Source organism: Sciurus vulgaris, assembly GCF_902686455.1.
Source record: "Sciurus vulgaris genome assembly, chromosome: 7".
Classification (NCBI taxonomy): Eukaryota; Metazoa; Chordata; class Mammalia; order Rodentia; family Sciuridae; genus Sciurus; species Sciurus vulgaris.
Window position 1 is genome coordinate 104,206,614 of NC_136467.1, and position 22,218 is coordinate 104,228,831.

At 39.4% G+C, this 22,218-nt stretch overlaps 1 protein-coding gene across 1 annotated transcript in view; it reads right to left on the minus strand.

Moving 5' to 3' along the window:
* The window catches only part of LRRC1 (leucine rich repeat containing 1), a 125,177-nt gene that overhangs the window by 61,584 nt on the left and 41,375 nt on the right, over window positions 1-22,218 (minus strand). Inside the window, 2 exon segments of the mRNA XM_079147641.1 lie at window positions 16,138-16,218; window positions 16,221-16,254. Of these exon segments, the coding sequence (XP_079003767.1) occupies window positions 16,138-16,218; window positions 16,221-16,254 (115 nt within the window).

A 22,218-nucleotide genomic window follows, 5' to 3' on the forward strand; every position in this document is an offset into this window, starting at 1 on the left:
GGTTAAGGGAAAGTTCATTTTAATGTGTTTGGGTTTGATCCATTTATTTCAAAATTCTGAGCAGTCAGCAGAGTAGTACACAGAAGTCCTTCCTCAGAAGGAAACAAGGAGGGTGGCCACACGGGGCGAAAATGGGATCAGTTTTTTCCAGAACCCATCTATGTGGAAGAGACAGAAGGGGAGCCTGGGAGCAGAAGGCCACAGTACAAGAAAACCCCCTAAGTCAAGAGAAAGATCATGGATGAGATTCACAGACCCAGGAGAAGGAAATGACCAAATCCCATGATCTTAAGGAAATGAGTTGCCACAATATGAAACCCTTCGGGGCACAAATGCACACTGAGTCTGCTTGGCAAGGCCACAGGGTAGGAGGGAAGGAGGAAGGGAGGGCCACACTGGCACAAACACAGGATCCTATTATGTATGAAAACCATGAATCAAGACCTGGCCACAGACAGAATTCAAAAGTACAGGAATAAAACAACGAGCAGTGAACAGAACAAGCATGTAAAAAGAGATGCTGATGGGCTGTAGTAAAATACTGAATGTTGTGACTTTGGGTACATTCAGTACATCATATTGCTTCATTTAGATTTATTTACTATGGGGATAAAACAAAGTCCTTGTGTGCCAAACAGGCTGGCTAATTATGACAGTCTGAAGGCTGTGCTGAGGGCTGCCTGACTCAATCCTGCTTAAAAATATCTGGGATTGTCAAACAAGACTAAATACGAATGCATGATCCAACTCTGCTTTTGCTGCCACAGCTGTTCTTCTGGGTGTTCAGAAAAAAAAATGTTAAAAGAAGAATTTTTTTCAAATGCATCCCATTTATCATATTATTCGAAGCATCACAGCCTTACCCAGGAGGCAGCCGGCCCTATCGACAAAGGTGCAAGTCCCACCAGCAGTTCCAGTGCACATGAAGGCTGACTGGCAAGGGCTCTGCATGGTGCAGGAGGGAGTGCAGGACAGAGAAGGAATGCTTTGTGAAATTTTATTCTGTATAAGTCTTAGTGCTTGTACTGGCAAAAAAAAAAAAAAAAATCCCAACCCAGAAGGTTTTCACCTCATTCCGGCCACTGTGATGGGCTGGGCCAGGCTCTAAGGGAAATGACTAAACAGACTCCATGTTGCTCTGAGACTCCATGTTATATAGGAAATAAGCTTCTCCCATGGGAACACCCCACCTCTGTACCCATCATCAGTTACTTAGTGTGACATGTTTAACAATACAGAATGACAATTCCTATGTAAAGAAAAATTGCTCTCTTTTGATTCCTACTGCTCCTAAACTATGTACCATGTAAGCAGTGATTTTGCGGATGTTAGTAACCATTCTTTAGTTTGTACCTAGGTAAGGGTCATTTTGACCCACTTCCCCCTCTGTTGATGATCTCATGATGCTAGTTTGTAATTTCGAATTATAGCAACAGACACTTATAATTGATGTGATTTTTGGTATAAGAACCCCCTACAACCCCATGGTCGGGGCTGTTCTCCCAATAGCCATTTTTTGGGGCATTGTGTGAGACAGTCAGCCGGCTGGCTTAATAAAGACTCTCAAATTGGACTTCTCGGTGGTGATCGGTCTGTTCTTAGGTTGCACCTCATAACACCAAAACTACCAAAATAACCTTTACACCTCAGCCTCTCCTTCCACGCAGGGCTGGTTTCAACACAAACATGTCCTGAGGCACAAGACGCTGATACCCACCCCCAAACACACACACAAACTTAACCCAAAAGTGAAAAAGCACTTCAGAATTTTAAATGTTAGGCATCATATGCAATAGTATGAAGAGAAAGAAAAAAAATGTGGACAGTTTGGCATTCTTTGTACTTAAGCTCTTTCCAAAACCAAGAAAAATATATATGATTCTGATTAACAGCTACTTACTCTTCAACAAAATAGCAACCAAAAATCAAAAACAAACATTGCATTCATCAGACATTTCACTTTTCACTCAAAATTATAGACTTAGTTATTCTCATTTAATATGGACAAAATTAAAACTGCTGGTATTTCTATATCAAAATTCTTTAGGAAATGAAGTCTCCCAATTGATAAAGGGTTTGATGTAGAAAATTCAACTTCCCCAAGTCTTCCCCCTCTTCCTCAGACTGCAAGAATCCCCTTTCCTGAGTCCCCCCCAGGAGCCCATGTGGCCCAGCCTATGCCCCTAGGCATGAATCCTATGGTGCCAGCTTCTGTGATGCCTGGCATTACTTTTTAAAATATTCCTTATCTTTGCTGCTGGGATAAACATCCTACTAATTTTGTTTGCCTCTTACATCTCTACATCACGTACAGTGTTGTTAACTGAGAAACTCAGCTATGGGCTGAAGGAGTTGTTCACAGGACCAGGAGTGAACAGCTCTCTAGAAGGTTACGGCCAGGTAAACTAGACAGAATACATTCTCAACAGCTTTGGTCGGGCATGGTAGCACAGGGCCGTAATCCCAGCAACTTGGGAGGCTGAAGTTGGAGACCAACATTAGAAACTTAGTGGGAACTTGTTTCCAAGTAAAAAAATTAAAAGAGCTGAGAGTTATAGTTCAGTGGCAAAGTGCCCCTAGGTTCAATCCCCAGTACTGCATGTTCAGGAGAGAGCGGGCAATCTCAGTTTTTCCCAAAGCACAGCCCCAACCCATATCTAATACAACTGCTGAGTATCCCAGAGGTTGGAGACTCTCAAACTTTTGAACACATAAAAATCACCTGGCACCATGAAGGGTGCCTAGCATATCTAGAGCCTAGGTAAGAATCTGCATTTTAACCCAACACTTCAGGAGATGTACATAAAGGGGATCATAAGCCAACCTCTGAGAAATTCCACAGCATTTAACTTTAGTGGTTCTCAGACCTAGCATCTCAGAATCCACTGGAACTATCATCACCTGAGAGTTCGAAAAGGCAATCTGGGGCAGAATTTGGGCCCAATAATTTGGGTTAAATAAAAACAAAAGGAAACAAAAACAAACAAACAAAAAACCTACTTCAGGTTAATATGCAGCCCTGGTCACTTTAGTGTGGTATCTGATAGTTAGGCCCAGTATTTACTCCCATAATAAAGCTATTTCTGCCCTTATGCTGAAGCAGATACCACTTTTTTTTTTTTTTTTTTTTTTTTGGTGGAGGGGAGTACCAGGGATTGAACTCAGGGGCACTTGACCACTGAGCCACATCTGCAGTCCCATTTTGTATTTTATTTACAGACAGGGTCTCACTGAGTTGCTTAGCACCTCGCTATTGCTGAAACTGGCTTTGAACTGGTGATCCTCTTGTCTCAGCCTCCCGAGCCGCTGGGATTACAGGCATGCACCATCTCACCTGGTCAGATTCCACTTATAAAAGCTGTGCTGGAGGTTTGATTAGACAGTCTCAAATGGGAGATAAAATAGCAGCACAGCAAGGGAAAGCTGTTTTGTTGCTCAGTTGAGGCAGGGAAAGGAGTGAAGAAAGGAGGTGGGGGAAGAGGATGGAAAGGGGGGCAGGTGTGCAACAAATTCAACTGCATCTTTCTCATTTTTAAACAAAATTGATTTTTTAAAAAATTCCTCTACCTATAATACAAAGTGCATTTTTTCAAAAGTAACTCTTAAAAAAAAGAAGTTAAATCAAAAACAGTACAAAAGGCATTCTGAAAAGAACTCAAAAACATGTTTTTATTACACAAAAGAATACAACAGATAAAGAGCTTACGAGCTTAAAAATTATAAGCTGTCAACTGACAAATGGAAAGGTAAGATATTTACAATGCATTTAAATTTCACAAGAAGAAACATATCAGAAGCTATACAATGAAATTGGTGTTATCCCCTTCACGGTATCCATCAAATGAGGCATGCACATATTCTCTTCTGGCATTGTCTCTGGATAAATATTCTGAGTAACTTTTGGGGATTACAATGAGTAGTTCTCAAAACTCAATGTTATAAGAAAATTTGGAGAATTCTATGAATTATAGAAAATACAAGACTGGGAATCAGAATAAAATACATAGTGTGTTTCAGCTAAATGTCACCTGGAAGATGATGTACTGTGATATAACAGATCAATTTCCATGTCCCCACAAGCACCCCATCTGAATTTAGGATAAAAATGTAAAGGGTGAAATATTTGCTTTGTGTGTAGGGGGTGGTTTCAGTCATTATAACACATATTAGTTTATAACCAGGCAAAAATTTTCTGTACAAGTTGAACCCATAACATTCTGAACATCATGTTGACACTCAAAATGTTTAGATTTTGGATCAATTCAGATTGCAGAGTTTTGGATCAGGGATGATCAACATGTAGTTAGTTCAGACATTGTTTCAAAATTTAGCCAAAGAAGGTCCTTTTATGTTCTTCTACAAAAGGCTCCCTACTCAAATTCAAAGTTGCATGAATTTTCTTGGATTTAAATGCAGCCTTCTGGAATTCTGCTCTGGAAATTCCAATTGCATAGTCCTTGGGTAAGCTGGAAGTATGCAGTTTTAACAAGGACTCTATGTAGGTGGTCCCATAGTCCATCTGGAGAAAAATTGCTCCAAGTAAAGGAAGATGAACCATAATCCAAAGTTTAAATTTCTAAATTTGCTCCCATTGTTCCAGAAAGCCCCTTTCTCTGTGGTCTGATGGTCACAAAGGCTTTCTGCTATGCTGACCTCTAAAATATTTTTCTGTCTTCCCTTTCAAAGTGACAAATGTGATTTTGCCAAAATGGCTTGAGTATCTCTGGGAGTGGACTGCATCTTATCCCCTCTTGACCAGGACTCTTCCTTCTGCTATACTGTGACACCACCCAGCCTGATGTGCAGAGTGCACAGTGAAAATATCTAGGCTCTACAAATTAATGTAGAACTTCTGAGGTACTTCTTCTTAAGAACTTAAAATGCATTATAAATATCGCACTTCCTAATTTCATGGAAGTGCTAAGCCTGTCACCTTTGATCTATGCTCTGCTAGTCATGTATCAGATTCTGAATAGATTGACTTTATTTACATAATCCAAAAAAATCTGTACTCTTAGTTGGATAAAGGTGCTGCAGACCTTATACCCTGGTATCCAGTCCCACCTATATGATAATTGTTCCTTCAAATCAAAAACTAACTAAAATAACACTCTCTGCTTGTACCCAGTTTCTCTCTAAAATTACAACAGAAGGGATGGAAACATTAGTCCCAAGGGCAAAACCTAAGAGATCATCCCCATCACTCATTTGTTCACTTACCAATTACTTAAGCAACAAGATTCATGTTGAGCCATGTGGCAGTAGGTACAGAGGCAAAGGTGAATAAGAGAGGCACAGTCTTCACCCACTATGATTTCACAACACAGCTGAGTAGAGGGTTATAATAAAAATAAGCCTAATGTCAAGGGTCACACGCCACACTGGCAACCTCAGCCAGGATGGGGAGAGTCTGGAAGTGGAAAAGGCAAGTAGTTGACCTTGCCTTCACTCAACTTCATTACCTTTATATAATGACCATATGATGCTTTTCTAATTCTAAAACTCCCCAAGTGAAAGAAACTTGGAAACACCATGTGATAAGTGCAATCATTAAAGGGCCTTAGAAGGAAGAAGCATTATCTGCCTGTGGTCTGCAACACTGAACGTGGAGTAACGGGCCTAAAGTGACCAGAGCCCACCTGTCCTAACCATAGCCAATGACTAGACTCCAGAAAGCGATTACTGGTGACTGCTTACCCCATTCTTTGCCTATATGGTCTGCCTCACTGTGGGAGCAGCCATGCCTGAACAGCTCCTTCCCATGCCAGACACTGATTAAACATGTACATGTTATGAGCAGAATGTTAGGAAATTCCTTCATCAATTATATCATCATTAGCTGTCCAAGACACACACCACCATAATTGCCCATATCCCTCAGAACTGGTAGATCCAGCAGGAAACAGTGACTGCTGTTGTTTCCTCCAGGAAATGGTGATTGCTGGTGTTTTTCAAGTCTTCCTCTGATCTCCCAAAACATTAAGGGAAAAGCATCAAACAAGCAGCAACGTGCAATGTAAATGACTTCTGACATTGCTTTTGCTGTCACAGATGACCTCCCAAATGCCTAATTCAATGGCAAGTTCTCAGTGCTCACTGATTGACCATTCTGCCCCATTTTACACTGCAGCCCCCCTGGATGACGCTCTTGCAATTCTGTTCCTTCCCAGCTTCCTTCTCTAGGGCCCCCCTGCCCCCGCCCGCCACCCTGGGATGGTGGAGGAAGAGGGTGTTTTGTTTTGTTTTGTTTTGTACAGGGGATTAGACCCAGGGGCACTTTGCCAGTGATTCACATCCCTGGTCCTTTTATTTTTTTAGACAGGGTCTCACTAAGTTGCTGAGGCTGCTTGCATGGACAGTGCCTCCCCAAGGTTCTGTTTGTCTACAGGCTGTGCCTCACATTCTCGTCTACAACATCAGCTTAATTTGCAAGCTTTAGCTCTGGCCCATGAGGTGCACCACATCTAGATGCTTAACTTGGTGACCACCATTCAGTCATTCCCTTGGTTGACCTTTTCTATAATACCACTCAACACTGCTGACCAATCCTCCAGCCATTCTTTCTCATTGTCTTACAAGAGTCCCCTCTTTCTCTGCTTTTCCTTAAATAGGGATATTATGCACAATCATCTGCCCCTCCAACTCCAATATCCTCTCCCTGAGAAGTTTCATTCATATTGTAGCTCCAACCATCGGTGCAGACAGATGACTCTTAAACATGTATCCCTGCTGAGTCTCAAACCCTTATGTTCAGCTGCCTTCTGAACATCTCCATGTAGAATCCCAAAGGCATTTCACCCTCCACATGACCACAAATAAACACATCTTTTCTCCTCAAATCTGCTCATTTCTTCAGTGTCTCCCATCCCTCCCATGGTGGAAGTGGGAGTTTATCCCAGGTCCAGGCTTCTCATCTGTCCTGCCCCACCACATCCAGCAAGCTTTTGGCTGGTTACCCTCATGCCTTTTGTGGTGTCTTCTACTTTCCTTTTCCCCTCTCCAGTCCCTTTACTTTTGACGTGGATCTCTGGCCTCCTGCATCCAGACTGTCTTTAATCGACTTCCCACTCCCTGCTATAGACAGGAAAATATGTGAGCTACTCCCCTGTGTGGCTCCCAGGGCTTCCAAGAAAATATTCCTTTAGCCAAAACAGGCCTTTCATGATCACACTGTCATCCACCCCTCTAGCTTCATCTTCACCATCAGCTTCAGTAGTATCTTGCATTTCCCCAAAGTCATCATACCATTTCAATCCTTCAGACACACATTCATGCTATTTCATCTGTCCAGGGGAGCCTACCCCACACTTTGTCTTTACCTGTTGCTTGTCCCTCACAGTCTGAGTAATTGTCATACTTCCAGGAAGTTGTTTTGACACTCCTTCCTTCCCCAACAATGACAGAGACCCTCTCCCTGGACTCCCTTGGGCATACCTCTGAGACAGGGCTTTCCACTTTGTCCTGTCATTAGGGCTTGACTTGATGCTTCTACTCTTCTACCCTAAATCCCTTCAGGACCACCACTAAACTGATTTGCCTCTATTTTCCAACACAGAACCCAGATACCTGGTGCTGGTTAAATACTTAAGAAATAAATAAAACTCATTCTAAAAATCTACTCCTGCCTCTATATCTTCATCTCATTGAAACAGACTCTATCTATCCAAGACATTCACTGGTGCTTTCTTGTCCTGTATGCAATAAAATACATTGCCTTTATTTAGAGTATTTCTTTACGATTCCCATTTGAAGCCCTAGGGAAGGACCAAACAGTTGCTGCACAGCAAAGGTTTTCTGGAGACAAGAATAAACTCAACTGGTAGTGGAAAAGAACTCTAGAAGACGTAGGCTTCTGTTCAGGGAGTGCCAATAAGCCATAAGGAGGAGGACCCTTCACAATACAAGAGCCAAAGGAAGGGGCCTAGACCTGCAGGAAGAGTAGAAGTAATCTCTTCTTTAATGACCTTCATGAAAGCTGCTGAATAGAACAAGGACCTAAGAGGCAGGAGCTTCTTAAAGCACAGGTCATCTCCATAACAGTGATAAAACCCATCTCTGTGGCATCTGACCCCATTTAGGGCTAACTTTAAACTGGCACAGGTCTGTGCCTGCTGCCTTGCCCATTCAACTCAGGTCCCTGTGGCAAGAGTTCAGACCCCTGGGACTCTGATGTCACTGGGGCTTCCTCACAGTTCTAAGCTGCCTGCAGTGCTAAAGGGGTGCTAAGTTCCTGGTACCCAGTCCTGCAGTTTCGCCTAATTTGCTGAGACCCATCTGCTCATCTTAACACTGTACTCGTCAACCTCATGGAATGGAAGGTCTATTCTTTAATGTTTTGCAACACCATCGAACAAAAGTTGAACAAGGTTAAATACTTCAAGACATGAACTACCAAGCACTTTCACAAACAAAGTATATGTTAAGTAAACAGAGACCTGATTGCTTCACAGTGTCTTTAAAAAAAAAAAAAAAAAAAAAAAAAAAAACACTGCACATTTATACTTGGTCTGTTTCTGCCCACATTCTTTCCCCTTGTACCTCTGTAACAACATGGCCCTAGGGGTAACTGTGCTTCCCTGACTTATTTCAACACAAGAAACCTAAATCAGGTAGAGACTTCTGACCTGCTTACTCACCTCTTTCTTCTGTCAGGTTGGCTTTTAATTTACCATATCCTTCTGGAAATTCCCATCCTGTGCATCATGTATTCCATTCAACCTATAGCTTCCTATTGGTGTCATAGATCTGCTCATATTTTCTCCACTGAGGTGGGCATCAACCATTCTATTCAGGATCTAAATAGAACGAAAGGTGGAAGGAGAAAGAAATTGCTCCTTTTGGCTTCCTGTCTACCTGTTTGAGCTGGGACAATCGAGTTTTTCCAGCCCTTGGACTGGAATTGATACCACTGGCTCCCTGGTTCTCTGGTCTCAGACTGGAATCATAGCACTGGTTTTCCTGGATTGACAGCTTACAGAGGGTAGACTGTGCAACTTCACCTCTATGATTATATGAGCTCATAATAAATCTCGTCTCACACACATACACAAAGTACACACCTATGCTCTCTCACACACACAAACGTCTCCTATTGGTCATCTTTCTCTGGCATAAAACTATACAATTCTAGCATTGCATTAAATGCCACATGTGGCAAATGATCTAGCACTCACCAACAGTCAAATTTCTCAACTTTTTCTCCTAGCTAACTGCATTTCTAGCTCTTCTCAGTGAAGTTAAGGATATAAAACTGGCCAATAGAATGTGAAAGAAATAATGTACACTACTTCTTGTCATCACCCTTAAAACTCTCCCATACATAATCTTCCATTCTCTCCCCCTCTTATAAGGACCTTGGATCCTACAAATTGAAGATGTGGTAACCCAAGAAGGAACAGCCTGGATCTCTGAATGACTATGTGGAGCAGTCTTGCACCATCAGCTTCCCAGTACTACTCCTCTCTCACACACACACCAAACCGAAAGTTGAACAGTAATAAAATTGTGTTGATTCACTGAGATTTTTTTTTTATCAATAGTTAATCTATTCTGACTAATGCACAAAGCTTATTAGCATTTTACCTGGCAGAGCAAACCCTTTGTAACACAGGAGTTAGCCATCCAGTAAAAAAGAGAAATAATGCCATGAGAACTCAGACAGTTTTAGTTCTTATTATGTACTATTATTTTGGAACATATTAAAATTTTCAGTGAATAGATAAAGCATGGAGTTATTTACAGTTTTAATGATACTGTTGATTCCATAAGGCTATAACAAACATTTGAAATAAATATGTAGCAAATAAGAACAGCAACCATGCTGAGAAATTCATTTACCAACTCTCTCCAAATCTGCAACTGTTAAGTGTGAGAACTGTTAAAGATTGCCTGTTTTTAACATCCAACCAAAAATGCCCTATTCTTTTAAGTCTCTTTCAAATCAATTGCTACTGACATCTCCTACTGACTCCAGTAACTGACATCTTTCTGTGTCATGAGTATTTAGTATTTTATTTCTGCCACAGTATAATAATCATTCATGTGTAGTTCTTTATATGTTTTTATGTTTGCCTGTAGATTTACTTTTTGAAGCGACAGAAGAAATTTAGTATAGAGTCTTACACTTAAGAGATACTCAATAAATATTGAAGATAATGATAATAATAATAATAATAATAATAATAATAATAAAGGGCTATAGTATTAATGGTAAGCAAAGCATCAGAATCAACGGTGTTTTCAAACTAAAAGGAATCCAGGATCATTTTTATTACTGACTTTGAGTAGACATGTAAGTTAGACAGAGGACTTATTCAACACTTTAAAAGTTCATTTAAAAATCAAACCATTTCTACATATAAACCCCAGGTTAAGTTCTTAGTGAAGCTTCTTTCTCAACCCCAGTCTTTCCCTCTTGACTCCGTAGTCCCTTTCCAAGATTTGTCTTTTCTAGCTTGACGTGCAGGGAGTACCTATGCAGCGGTAAGAGTGGCACTGTCCCCAGATGAACAGAGATGCCTTCCTGCCATCAACTGCTGGAGGCTCAGTACTACTTAGCTCCAGCCAGATGCACATGACAAAACAGGTACCATCAAACCAAATGAAGCAAGTTATGTGGTCACTCATTCTCATTCACTTTTAGAACTGGCTATCACCCTGATACCTACAGAAACTGATGAATTAAAATGGGAACAGAAACTGTCATCCACATGTTGGAATTGTTTTATTTCGGGAGAAACCACTGCAATTATTTCGTTAACAGCTTGTTCAGGATAAATCCACCATTGTTTTAGAAAAATCAGGATGTAACACAGAACATAGTATATAAAGACTGAGTGAATGAGTCGGGGGTAGAGGGAAGAAGATAAGATGCTTCTTAAAATAGACAAAACATTTAGAGAACCTGTGACTAAATGAAAAACTTGTTGATCTAAAAAAAAAAAACACCTTTGGGTATTGCTTTCAGATTCAGATCTATTACAGACCTGCAAAATTTAAAAAAAAAGAAAAGCGATAATTAAGTCATATAAACCTACAATTTCTTCAGTACAATCACAACATACCTGATAATAGAATATTAACTGTATGAAGAGAATGAAGAGTGACAGCAGTTTACTCTTTCATGCATATGTTCTGGCCTAGCATGCAGAAGGCAGTCAACCCACAGAGACTCTCCTACATAGGAGCAAATAAGGACTAAGGAATGTCAAAGGAAAAAAAAAAAAAAAAAAACAAGAAAGAAACGTAAGGTATGCTCATCAAAAGGAATCTATTTGTGAAGTTTATCCCTTCTTTTGCAAAGTTTGAAATGGTTTCTATGTATCTTCAGATTTAAACAACGCTCCCTAGAAAATACTGTTTGTAGCATGAAATTGGGACTAAAAAATATCACAGTAGTACAATTCCTTTCCACTTCAAAAATAATTACTATAATCTGGAGTTGAAGCATGTAGTATTTTACTACTAGTAAGTGAGTAAAGTCAGTATTTTTTTTCTTATGTGAACCCCTTTTTCCTAACTAAAGAGAAGGTAAAAGTTAAGCCAGAGAGAAGGTTCACAATGGGAAAGCATAAGTACTTGCAGAGAGAACAAGCTCTGGGCCAAAGATCACGTAGCATGAGCACAGGAACAAGCTTCCCTTTGCCTGTAATATTTTAACAGAGATGGTGACATGGACTCTCTATTGTAATGTATTCTGTCCAGTCACTTGGGCAGAGTGCTAAACCTGGGCCCAGATTAGGCAGCAAGAAAGGAGGGAACAATGACTTCACTGTGGCAAGTGTGAAGTTCGCCTGGGTAAAAACTGACTTCTGCTACACTTCTGGTGTGGGTGTAGGTAATTGTTACAAAGGGAAAAAAAGAAGGCAAATTGTTCATAACTAAGGAGGAGGACTTCTAGGCACAATAGATTTACTGCTTGCCAGAAAGGTTTTCTTAGTGCATAATCAGAAGTAAACACAAGGTCCTCTCAGCAACCCTCATGCCTGGTTTTAGATTTCATTCAACTAGCCAAAAGCTACAGACCACAGACACTGATCAGCATCCCCAGGTTGGACACAGGACAACTACCCCAAGCATCTAATTAAAGCTAACCTCTAGGAAAGAGAAAAAAATGGCCCTGTTGGTAGGGGTCTGCTTACCTGCAGTGCAATCCTGGAACTAACAATGATTTGTACCAAAACTCTCTTATTTTTTAAGTTCTTATTAACTCAAGTTTGCAAAATAATTAGCCAAGGTACGTACTCTCTGACCATGGTTTTTCTAAATGTAGTGCTATTTTCCTCATAAGAGAAATAAAATCGACTTCTTTGGTATGGTACACAAATACTAATCAGAGTTTCTTTACTTAAGCTGTCTATCTTCACAATCTGTCATACTGGCATAGCCCCCTATATTCCTTACCATTTGTCTCTTTCTTTAAATTTGAATTAAGATTTATTTTTAAAGAAATCAAATTGTTTTAAATCACCAACATGAACACAAAGCTATTATCACTACCATGAATAGAAGATAAATACAATAAAAATACAATATAGTATTATAAAACTTTACAGAAGGCAACCCAAAAGGAATAGAATTGGGGGGGGAAAGGATAACTTTATCACCATGATTCACTATTAAAAATTGCAGTTTTGCAGTATCACTAAAAATCATCTCTAGTAATGCCAGTGGTATACGCCTTATACTTCAGGGAAAACTAAACTAAATGGATAATGATATAGCACAGTGATGTAAGTCAAATTACAGCATAGACTATAAATTCAAATTACTAACCCTTAGGGCAGGATTCATGATGCATTAGGAAAGTCTGCCCTAGATTCTTGGACAGTAAGATCCTGCTAGGGGGTAATGTCTTTTCTCACACAAGCAGAGGTCATTTTGCTTGAATAGTTAAGAATCAGTGAGCACACATGCATCGTATCCAGGCATTAAAGCACAGGCACGTCACCACAGAAAATAGCTTCAGACCTTAATTCTAAGCCTATACAATTTGACAGACAAAAATGGGTGTGGTAACAAATTCTCAGGTAGCCCATTGCTTGATCAAGTCTGATAAGTATTATCCAATACATTTGAGTGAGCTGATACCAAGACCCTGCCTTCCTTCCTCCATGGCCAAACAACATTGCTTTTAGAAAAATTAAGAATTAAGGAAGCCTTTGAAGGTCTATCCAGAGGTGGCCAGCCCTTGTAATGGCCTTGCTACAACCAGGGGCTGGGCAGGAGAATCAGTCCTCCGATCAGACAGCAGGCATCTTCAGTTGCAGCAACAGAAAACCAGAGGCCAGAAAGGCCTCCAGACAGCAGCCCCGGACCCTCACAAAATGCCTGCATCTGCACTGAGCAGGGTTGTCACACTGCTTCTCGGGCTGCAGGCTTTGTGACTTTTATTTACCAACTCAGTTGCCTTGGAAAGTCACAATGATGTGATTTTATCTGCAAACAAACATACACACAAAAAATGGGAAAGGAAACACAGTGAGATTTACCTGACCTGTAAAACAGCCCAAGACCCCTTTCCTGTTAACTATGGTAAATGGTGGCCTTGTTCTGTTGTCATCTGTGTAGGGTTTTCTCTTGTTGTTGTTTGATTGTTTTTTTTGGACCTCAAAGAGAGTCCTACATCCCACTACCCTCCCCTGCTACCTTCCCTGCCACTCCCACCACACACATACACACACACACACACACACACACACACACACACACACACACACACACCCTTCATGCTACTGAAGCCAGGGCAAGACTCTGCCAGGAAGGCGCGCACACACACACACACACACACACACACACCCTTCATGCTACTGAAGCCAGGGCAAGACTCTGCAGGAAGGGAAGGGGACAGTTTGCTCCCCTCAAAATTTCGAACTGCCTGAAAAGAAGGTACAAGATCTGCAGGAATCCTTCACAGAACTCCAAAACTTGTGAAAGTGAGGGTTAGAAATGAGGAAGTTAGAAAATGTATAGGGTAGGCATCCCAAAGAGAGGAACCATTTTTGTGTTCTAATGCTGAATTCCATGAAGCTTAGTTTCTTTTATCAACATGGTGGAAGGCAAAAATGGATGTGTGGCCTGAGGCATGTAGCCCTTCTTTCTAGCTGTGAATGTTTGAAAAGGAAGAGTTGAGAACTGGTGAGATGGGTGGCAGCTGACCAGTGATACTTCCCACAGAGCATCCCAGTAGAGTTAATAACAGGACTGGAAGCTTTCTCCTCTTTCTCAAGTATTTCTGGATCCCTGCTTGTTTTTCCTTTCTAATACCAATTTCAAAATTGCTATTTTTATTTCTTCAGATTTCATGACTTCAGTGACCATTTTACATAGTTGCTGCTTCTAGTAGAGTTAACAGCCAGACATTCTTTATAACTAAGGTCACTACTAGACAAGAGAGTCATTTCCATCATGTACCCCCACAGACAGGTACTCTTGAAGATAAGTCTCAGAGGCACCTTCTGGCCAGGCCAGGCCTCAAATGCCTGCCCCATTCTGACCACTCCCACTCCAGTGTAAGTGCCCATCACCAACTTTGGTGTGAGTGGTAGGGTCATACTTTGCACTACTTGCACTTCCCTCCCAAGGAGCCAGCCTCAGGGTGGCCCATTGACTTGCAGCCTGGGTCTTATGGTTGACATATAAAGATAGCTGGGTCAATTGTTTGTCACTTAGAAATGTGTTGTTGGTAAATTTTCACATCTGGGGAAAAGAAACCAAAAACTGCAGAGAGAGAGGTCACAAAACATGATGTGCAGAGGTCACTACAAGCCAATTCCAAGAGAACAGGTCAGTGGTGACCACAACAGAAGCAGATGCACTGTAAGACAGAGGCTGTGAACCTCCAAGATGATGTCAAACGTGCTTTTGGAATGTCAGTTCACTCCCAGCCTTTCTATCAAATCCACCTTATATAAGTTGATCTGGGTATCTGTAACCCCACAAATCACTCTAAAATGAGCCAAAAAGCCAGGTTATGGTTGTTTGTTTTCTCATTTTTCCAAATATCTTCAAGGTAAAGAATTTTCACAAACAGTAAAAGTCGATATCATGTCAATATCACATGGCTTGGACAGAAGACAGGTGTCAGTGTATGGGATCAGATAGATGACAGCAGTTTAAAAGCAGTTAAAAGTGGGAAGGGATCATTTTTCTTCACTGTGTTTTCAATCAAATACTGCTTATCATTGCTGCATTATAATAATGATCCACAGAAGAATATGGTATCTGGACCCTAGGGTTTCTGTTGAAGACAACAGATTGCACTTTTCAGACCTAAGGTTCACTGAAAAGAAAGAGTATTATAAGAAAGCAAAAGCAAAACACAAAACAAAAAGGGTATGTAATCTGAGAGAAATCATTGTCCAGACTATATTTAGGCCTATCCTGAGGGAATTTTATCAGAGTCCTTGTAAGAACTGAATTCCTTCAGTAAAGAGGATGGTCAGAGCTACCATTGGGACTTCCTCAATCCCACATGCCCTAAGAAGTAGGCTGGAGGCCTATGCGGGGAATTTTAAAGGTTTGACCAAGATTTTAACCAGGTACCTGTTTAAAAGTAAAAGGTATGTGGATATAAATACCCTGCTGAAAGATCAATGAAAAGGAAGCCTTTTAATAACGAAATCTGAAAATCAAACTAAATTCATAAATATACCACACAAAATCAGGTGGACAGAATCTCCACCAACCTAATTAGAAATAAATTAAGATGACAGAAGATGCCAGAACAGGTCTGCTCACTGCAGTTAGAGCATACAAAAGCACTGGGTCAGAGCCAAAAGAAACCAACCCTGCCCCAGGGCACACTTCCCCACCTGCAGCAGCACTCAGACAGTCACCACCAGCCCTCAAGGTCATGTTCAGTGAAATGAACGAGCTAGGTCAAATGAATTCCCAGTCAAAGCTTTACTCCAAGAGTCAGACTGAATACACCTCGAGAAATCTGTCAGCTAAATAGTGTTATGAAAAAACTGGAAGGTGAATGCTTTTATTAAAAATGCACAAATTTCTACAAATAACATACACATAGATTTCTCATAACTACCAGGAAAAGCATCTCCAATAACGTTTATTTACCTACATTTATTAAAAATGCCTCCAACATGTGAAGAGACAATCCAAGAAGAATCATTTTCTTACCATTTCGGGACACATCAAGTTCCACCAGCTGCATGAAGTTTGCTATTTCTGGAGGGAGCCGCTGAATTTCATTATCACTAGTCCAAGCTTTCGTAATTTGACTAGCTGGAAAAATTGCTGAAAGACAAATAGTTTTACATACATTTTATGTGTATTTGCGAATAAACTTTTTGGCAAATAGGAAATGGAAAACAGTGTGTATCTTTTAAAACTAAGACTGTACCACTGTCAATTTCCTAATTTGGGTAGCATACTACAGTCAAACGAACAAGATGTCATTGGCATAAATATCAGAAAGAACTTCTCAGTAGTATTTTAACAACTCCCAATTAATCTATAACTATTTAAAAATAAAAAGATTTTAAGAATCAACGTGCAATTTAATGAAATTAACATTAACATTTAAATTGTCTTATAGTTATGTCTTCTACTATGGAAACATGTTAAATCTGCAATGTTAAAAAAATATGCAAAAATAAGACTGAAATACTTTAAAAATATTTTTAAAGAAATGATTGCACACAAGAAAATATAATAAATATCCCACAAATGCATATAGGAGGGAAATACTTTTGACCAAAAATCTAAAGGATCTGCATTGAATACTTCCATCAGTGAAGACACATGCACAATGAGCATGTGCCTTTTAAAATCTTCTATATTCCTTTTAAATGAACTAAAATGACACTATAGTCATTTACATAGAGATAGGCATAAATATGAAACCATGCAATAATCCCATGAAGACAACTAAAAACGAGGGTACAAGAAGCAACAACGTACATCTAAAATCCTTAAAGCCAGAAAATATATGTGTATTTTTTCCCCCATGCTAGGGATTGAACCCAGGGCCTTGTGCTTGCAAGGCAAGCACTCTTACCAACTGAGCTATATATCCCCAGCTCCCAAAGCTAGAAAATAGATGAGTGAACGGGAACTAATAAAAGAACCAAAATGAAGCTAAAATTTAATCCTGTGAGGTAAGAAGCCAACAAGAAATCAGATCCAGGTACCTCTGAAGAACTGCCAGAAATTTCATATTATAAAACAGTTAAGCCCTCATATTCTCTTCTCTACCCTACACAACCAGTGGGAAACTGGAAGTGTTAACTCCAAGCACAGCTAAGCATGGCGGAGGGCAAGGGTAAGGTAATAAAATGAAAACCAGGGGACCTAGTCGCAGCCTGATCAGTGAGCTCCAACCTGTTTTCTGCCCCCAGGGAGACCCCAGTCAGGCATGTGAACATACCCAAGCCAGTGTCCTCCAAAGAAGCTCCAGGACACGGACACACACATGCACACACCACCTCTCCCCCATCTCCAGGGCCTGAAACTTATATTTAGAGAGAGCTAAGATTGTCTGGGCACTTGAGGAAGTCCCATAATATGCAAGAAAGAGAGTAAGCACACATACACACCTCAGAGGAAGCAACTTGACATGGGCAGGAGAATACTTCATCAACCAAAAAATACAATCAACATCCTCAGAAAAATCAGACAAAGCAGAAAGAATCCATATGAAGCATGAACTGGAAGTAAGCTCTTAGAAATTAAAAAATGTTCTAGCATCAACAAAAGATCTAATAAAAGAGGTAAAAAATAAAGTTAATAAAATCTCTCAGAAGGACAATGAGATGGGAAAATGGGAGAAAAAAGGCAGAAAAAAGTCTGCTACATTCACGTAATATGTCATTCAAACAGAAAACACAAGAAACTGCAGAACATGCTTTTCTGGTTCAAAAGGCAACAACCTGGCTAGACAAGAAAACAAATGAAATAAGACACAACCAGGGAATACCGTAAAATACCAGAACTCCAAAAACAAGAAGATTCTAAAAGCTCCCAGAGACAAGTGGAAATAAAGGAAAAGGCCATAACGAAGAATTGTAAATCAGAATGGTACTGAACTCAACAGCAACACTGAGTGAAGCACTTCAAAACCCCAAGAAATCGTTATTCCCAGCCCCAAATTGCACACCCAGCCAAGCTGTCAATCAAGTGTGAGGACAAAATAAGGACCTTGCCAGATATTCAGTCTAGGAAAATATATCCTCCCTGCGTTTTTCTCAGGGATCCATCAAAATGAGAACGTAAATTTAAAGAAAGAGATAAGATCCAGGAATCAAAGAATCAGCAAAGCAAAGGAAGACAAAAGAAACATCCAGAACCATATCATGAAGGGAATTCTGAGTCAACTGAGCAGCAAGCCCTGAGAGCAACCTGTGCACACTGGAGCGAAATGAGCAAATTGTACAGTGTCCCCAAGGGAATTTTTAAAAAAAATAAATTAAAAAAAAAAATTTGAGGGACTATCTAATGTGTTTGGAAGTATCAAGAGGAGTTTCACAACTATGTCAGAACATTTACTGAAAAACTAGAAACAGGAATAGAAAAAATAAAGTAAGGAAAAGGACACGGGCATTAATAATTCCAGGAAAAATATGAAATATAAGATATAATCATTTTATTTTATACACACACATATGATTTGGTTACAAATACTACTTAACACAGTCATAATATTAACCATATCTATACTGATAAAACCAAGTTGTGTCAATACTGGAAGGATGGAATAGAAACTAAAAGCTAAAGCCTCATCTTCCATGAAAGGAAATCAGATACCTGTTAAGTGAGGGGAAAAAAATCAAGCATTACCCATACAGAGGCATATATTTTGCACAAATAGGCAAGAACTGGGTATTCTCAAAAGCCCCCAACAGCCAGGAGTGGGGAAACATAAGCCTCTTGCTGCTGTTCTTCACTGTCGTGCTACACAGCTTATTGGATTTTTCCAACTATTTGCATATATTACTTTGCTAAAAATAGAAATTGGATTTACAAAGGGAAAGTCTCTACTAGATTACGGATGCTCCAAATGTTAATTCTGAATAACATTTAGTAGGCGTCTTCTCTTTTTTATTAGTAAAAGGAATTGATATTTATATAAACATATAAGAAGGTACTGCCTTCTGGAAAGCAATTGGGCAATATATAAAAGATAAATGGTTTTCAAGTATACGGACATACTTCTGGGCATCTGTCCTTGCAATATAACTGAAAAAAATACAACACACATATTAATTATCTGCAAAAATGAAAAAGTACAGAACACATTCCAAATGAGAGAAATGACTCTCAAGTTCATATAGGCAAACAGTAAAAATGACCATTATACAAGATCACAGAATTTGAAAAAGATTTATACCACAAACATAATCAAAAAAGACCCGAATTTCAGGTATACTATGTAAAAGGGCTATGTATGTAAGAAAACACTCATGCTAAGTAACAAAAATATTATATGAACAATATTTTGATTTTTTTAAAGATAGATATTTTAAAACAAAATGGACTATGAATCTGAGCAAATGATTGTACCAATTAGCCATACACAGTAATGAAGAAATTGCTCAAATAAGTTAAATAAATGAAGGACTGATCCTTTGGATTTCTTTAATCATATAGTTAAGATCTGATTTCTTAAGGTATTGAAATGTCTTTATGCTAGTTGTGGTAAAGCATTAGCTAACACCAAGCCATTCAATGGAGTCACATATTTGAATAATTGAGCTTATGCCAGTTGTTCAAAGAGTCTGACCAGTTTCATAATACATCAATGTGTTTACTCAATGTGTGAAAAGCTCCACTTTGTTTTTTCAGCAAAGGCATAATAGCAAAAGTACAAAACACATCACCAATTCCATACTTTCAGGGACCATTCAGAAATAACACAAGAAATCAAGTCAATAAGGTACTTAGATCTGCAGTGAACAGTTAGTTAGCTTTATGTCTGTGGAAATGAAAGCCCATAAATCCCCCAAACTGTCCAAGTCCTAACAGCATACAAATGTAGGTTTTGCTCTGCCTGTCAAAGCATCCTCAACTAGAGCTGCCATGACTATACCTCACAGTCCAGTTGAGAAAGCACACCAGATGTAAAAGAACCCTATGTGACATGATCCCAAATCAGTTATTTCTCAATCCTTCCTTCATTATCCTGATGTGATCTTAATATGGTGTCCAAATGCTTCAAACTACCTACTTTCTTCTAAGATCCATGCGATGCCACTAAATTACATCAAATCCTCAAATTTTCACTTCCTCAGATTAGCAGGAGAAAAGAACATCAGAAAGCCATAAACCCTTCTGCCTGCTTTTGAGATCAGCCAGGGCACATGAAGAACAATTCACATAGCCGTCCTGCCAGAGCGACTCAGCACTGAGTAGTCATGTGACAGAACACACAGGCCCCATTCTTCAGCTCACCGTGTTGATTATAGTCTGCTGACCCACTTAGAGCATGTTCTGTGCAATTATATGCAAAGAAACCCAAATTGCCTCAGGTTGTTACTCTAGGCCACTCTTCTTAGGACCACCATTGTTTTTAATTGATACAGATTCTTTAGCTAAACAAAATGCTTCTCTTTTCCTATTCTCTATTTCTGACAAGATTCTTTTTCCTCCTCTACCTCCCTTCTACCTTTAAAAAGAGGCAAAAGAAATCTCAGTCCCAAAAGATTTATGTCCTTTTTTTTACTCTATGACCAATGATCAGTCAGGGTCCCCAAGTTGCCCAAACTTCTTCATAGTGTAGAGACACCAGTACAAGTCCGTGAAATGGACAATAGTGTAAAGAATGTTACTAACTCCTGAAAAAAACTGTGACTCCAAACTAGATGACACCAAAATTTACACACAGATTCTCTTCTAGAGATATGGCAACCCTTCACCTTGGTCTTGACCCTTTAACAATTCTACACAGCTCTGTCCCCATCACTCAGACTGCCTTTTGGATCATACAACTGTAAAATAAGATAAACCAATTGTTCTAACCTCAATTACAAGATCAATACTTAATGCAGTATACATCATTGGTTATCAAGAGGTATTGCTCTTTCTGTGACACAAAAAGTGACTGTGACTTCATTACTCAGAAAATCTATTCCGAAGTATATACCTTTAAAAAAAGAATCTCTCATATATATTTTTCCAGAATACAAACTTATACATGAATGTACTTGCCAGAATTATTCATAATTGACCCAAAATGCAAATAAGCCAAACAACTGTCAACAGTAGATCTAATATGGTATATTCTTATAACGAAATTCTACACGGCAATGAAAATGAAAGCTATGCTGTTAGTCATAATGTATATCTATCTAGAGACAGTTTTCACACAAAGATGCCAGATACAAAAAGAATACTTACTATATTCTCCATTATGTAATGTTGAAAAGTACTTGCACAAGGGAGCAAAAATCTACAAAGAAAAGCTAAGGAGTAATTACTATTAAATTGGGGCTAGTGAACTACCTCTAGAGTAAGGGTTGATGACTCTAATGGTAAGGAAGAGCATGCAGTGGGCTTTTGGGAGACCTGGCAATGTTCAGTTCTAACCTGAGTGGCAGTTTTAAGTGTCCACTTTGTAAACCTAAATATGCACATTTTTTAGCACTTTTCTATACATGTGGCTTTATTTGCCAATAAGGAAGTATTTTTACTGCTTTAAACTACTTACTATTAGGAAGAAAAATACCAATTAGCACCAAAGTTAGCTTATTGGATTTTTCAAACTTTATGCATGTATTACTTTGAATTACTTTCAAAATATCTGCATATATTACCAATTATCATTTAATTCATCAGAGAGAATGAAAATGAAAAGCAATGGCATTACATCTGGAGGAGGGCATGGAGAAGTAAATTCACCATTATAATCAAATTATAACACCAGTAACAATAATGATGGAGGAGTTAGCCTTTACTTCAAGATTCTTTATGTATGGCTAAGAACTTTGCACAGATTACATTATTCAATCATGGCAAAGATTGCAACAATGCTAATAACTACATGTAACAGTTAGCCTTTGTCACATAATAAGCCCAAATTCTGTGGCTCATAACTTTTTAAAAAATTTTTGTCACTCATGCAACTACATTCAGCTAGGCTGTTAGATCTGGGTAGCCTCACTCATGCTGGGCAGTTGGTGCCACCTGTCAGCTGAAGTTCCTCTGTTCTTACAAGTTCTCTGTCCAGAATTTGAGTCAGAAAGGATTTTAGCAAACACTAAAAAA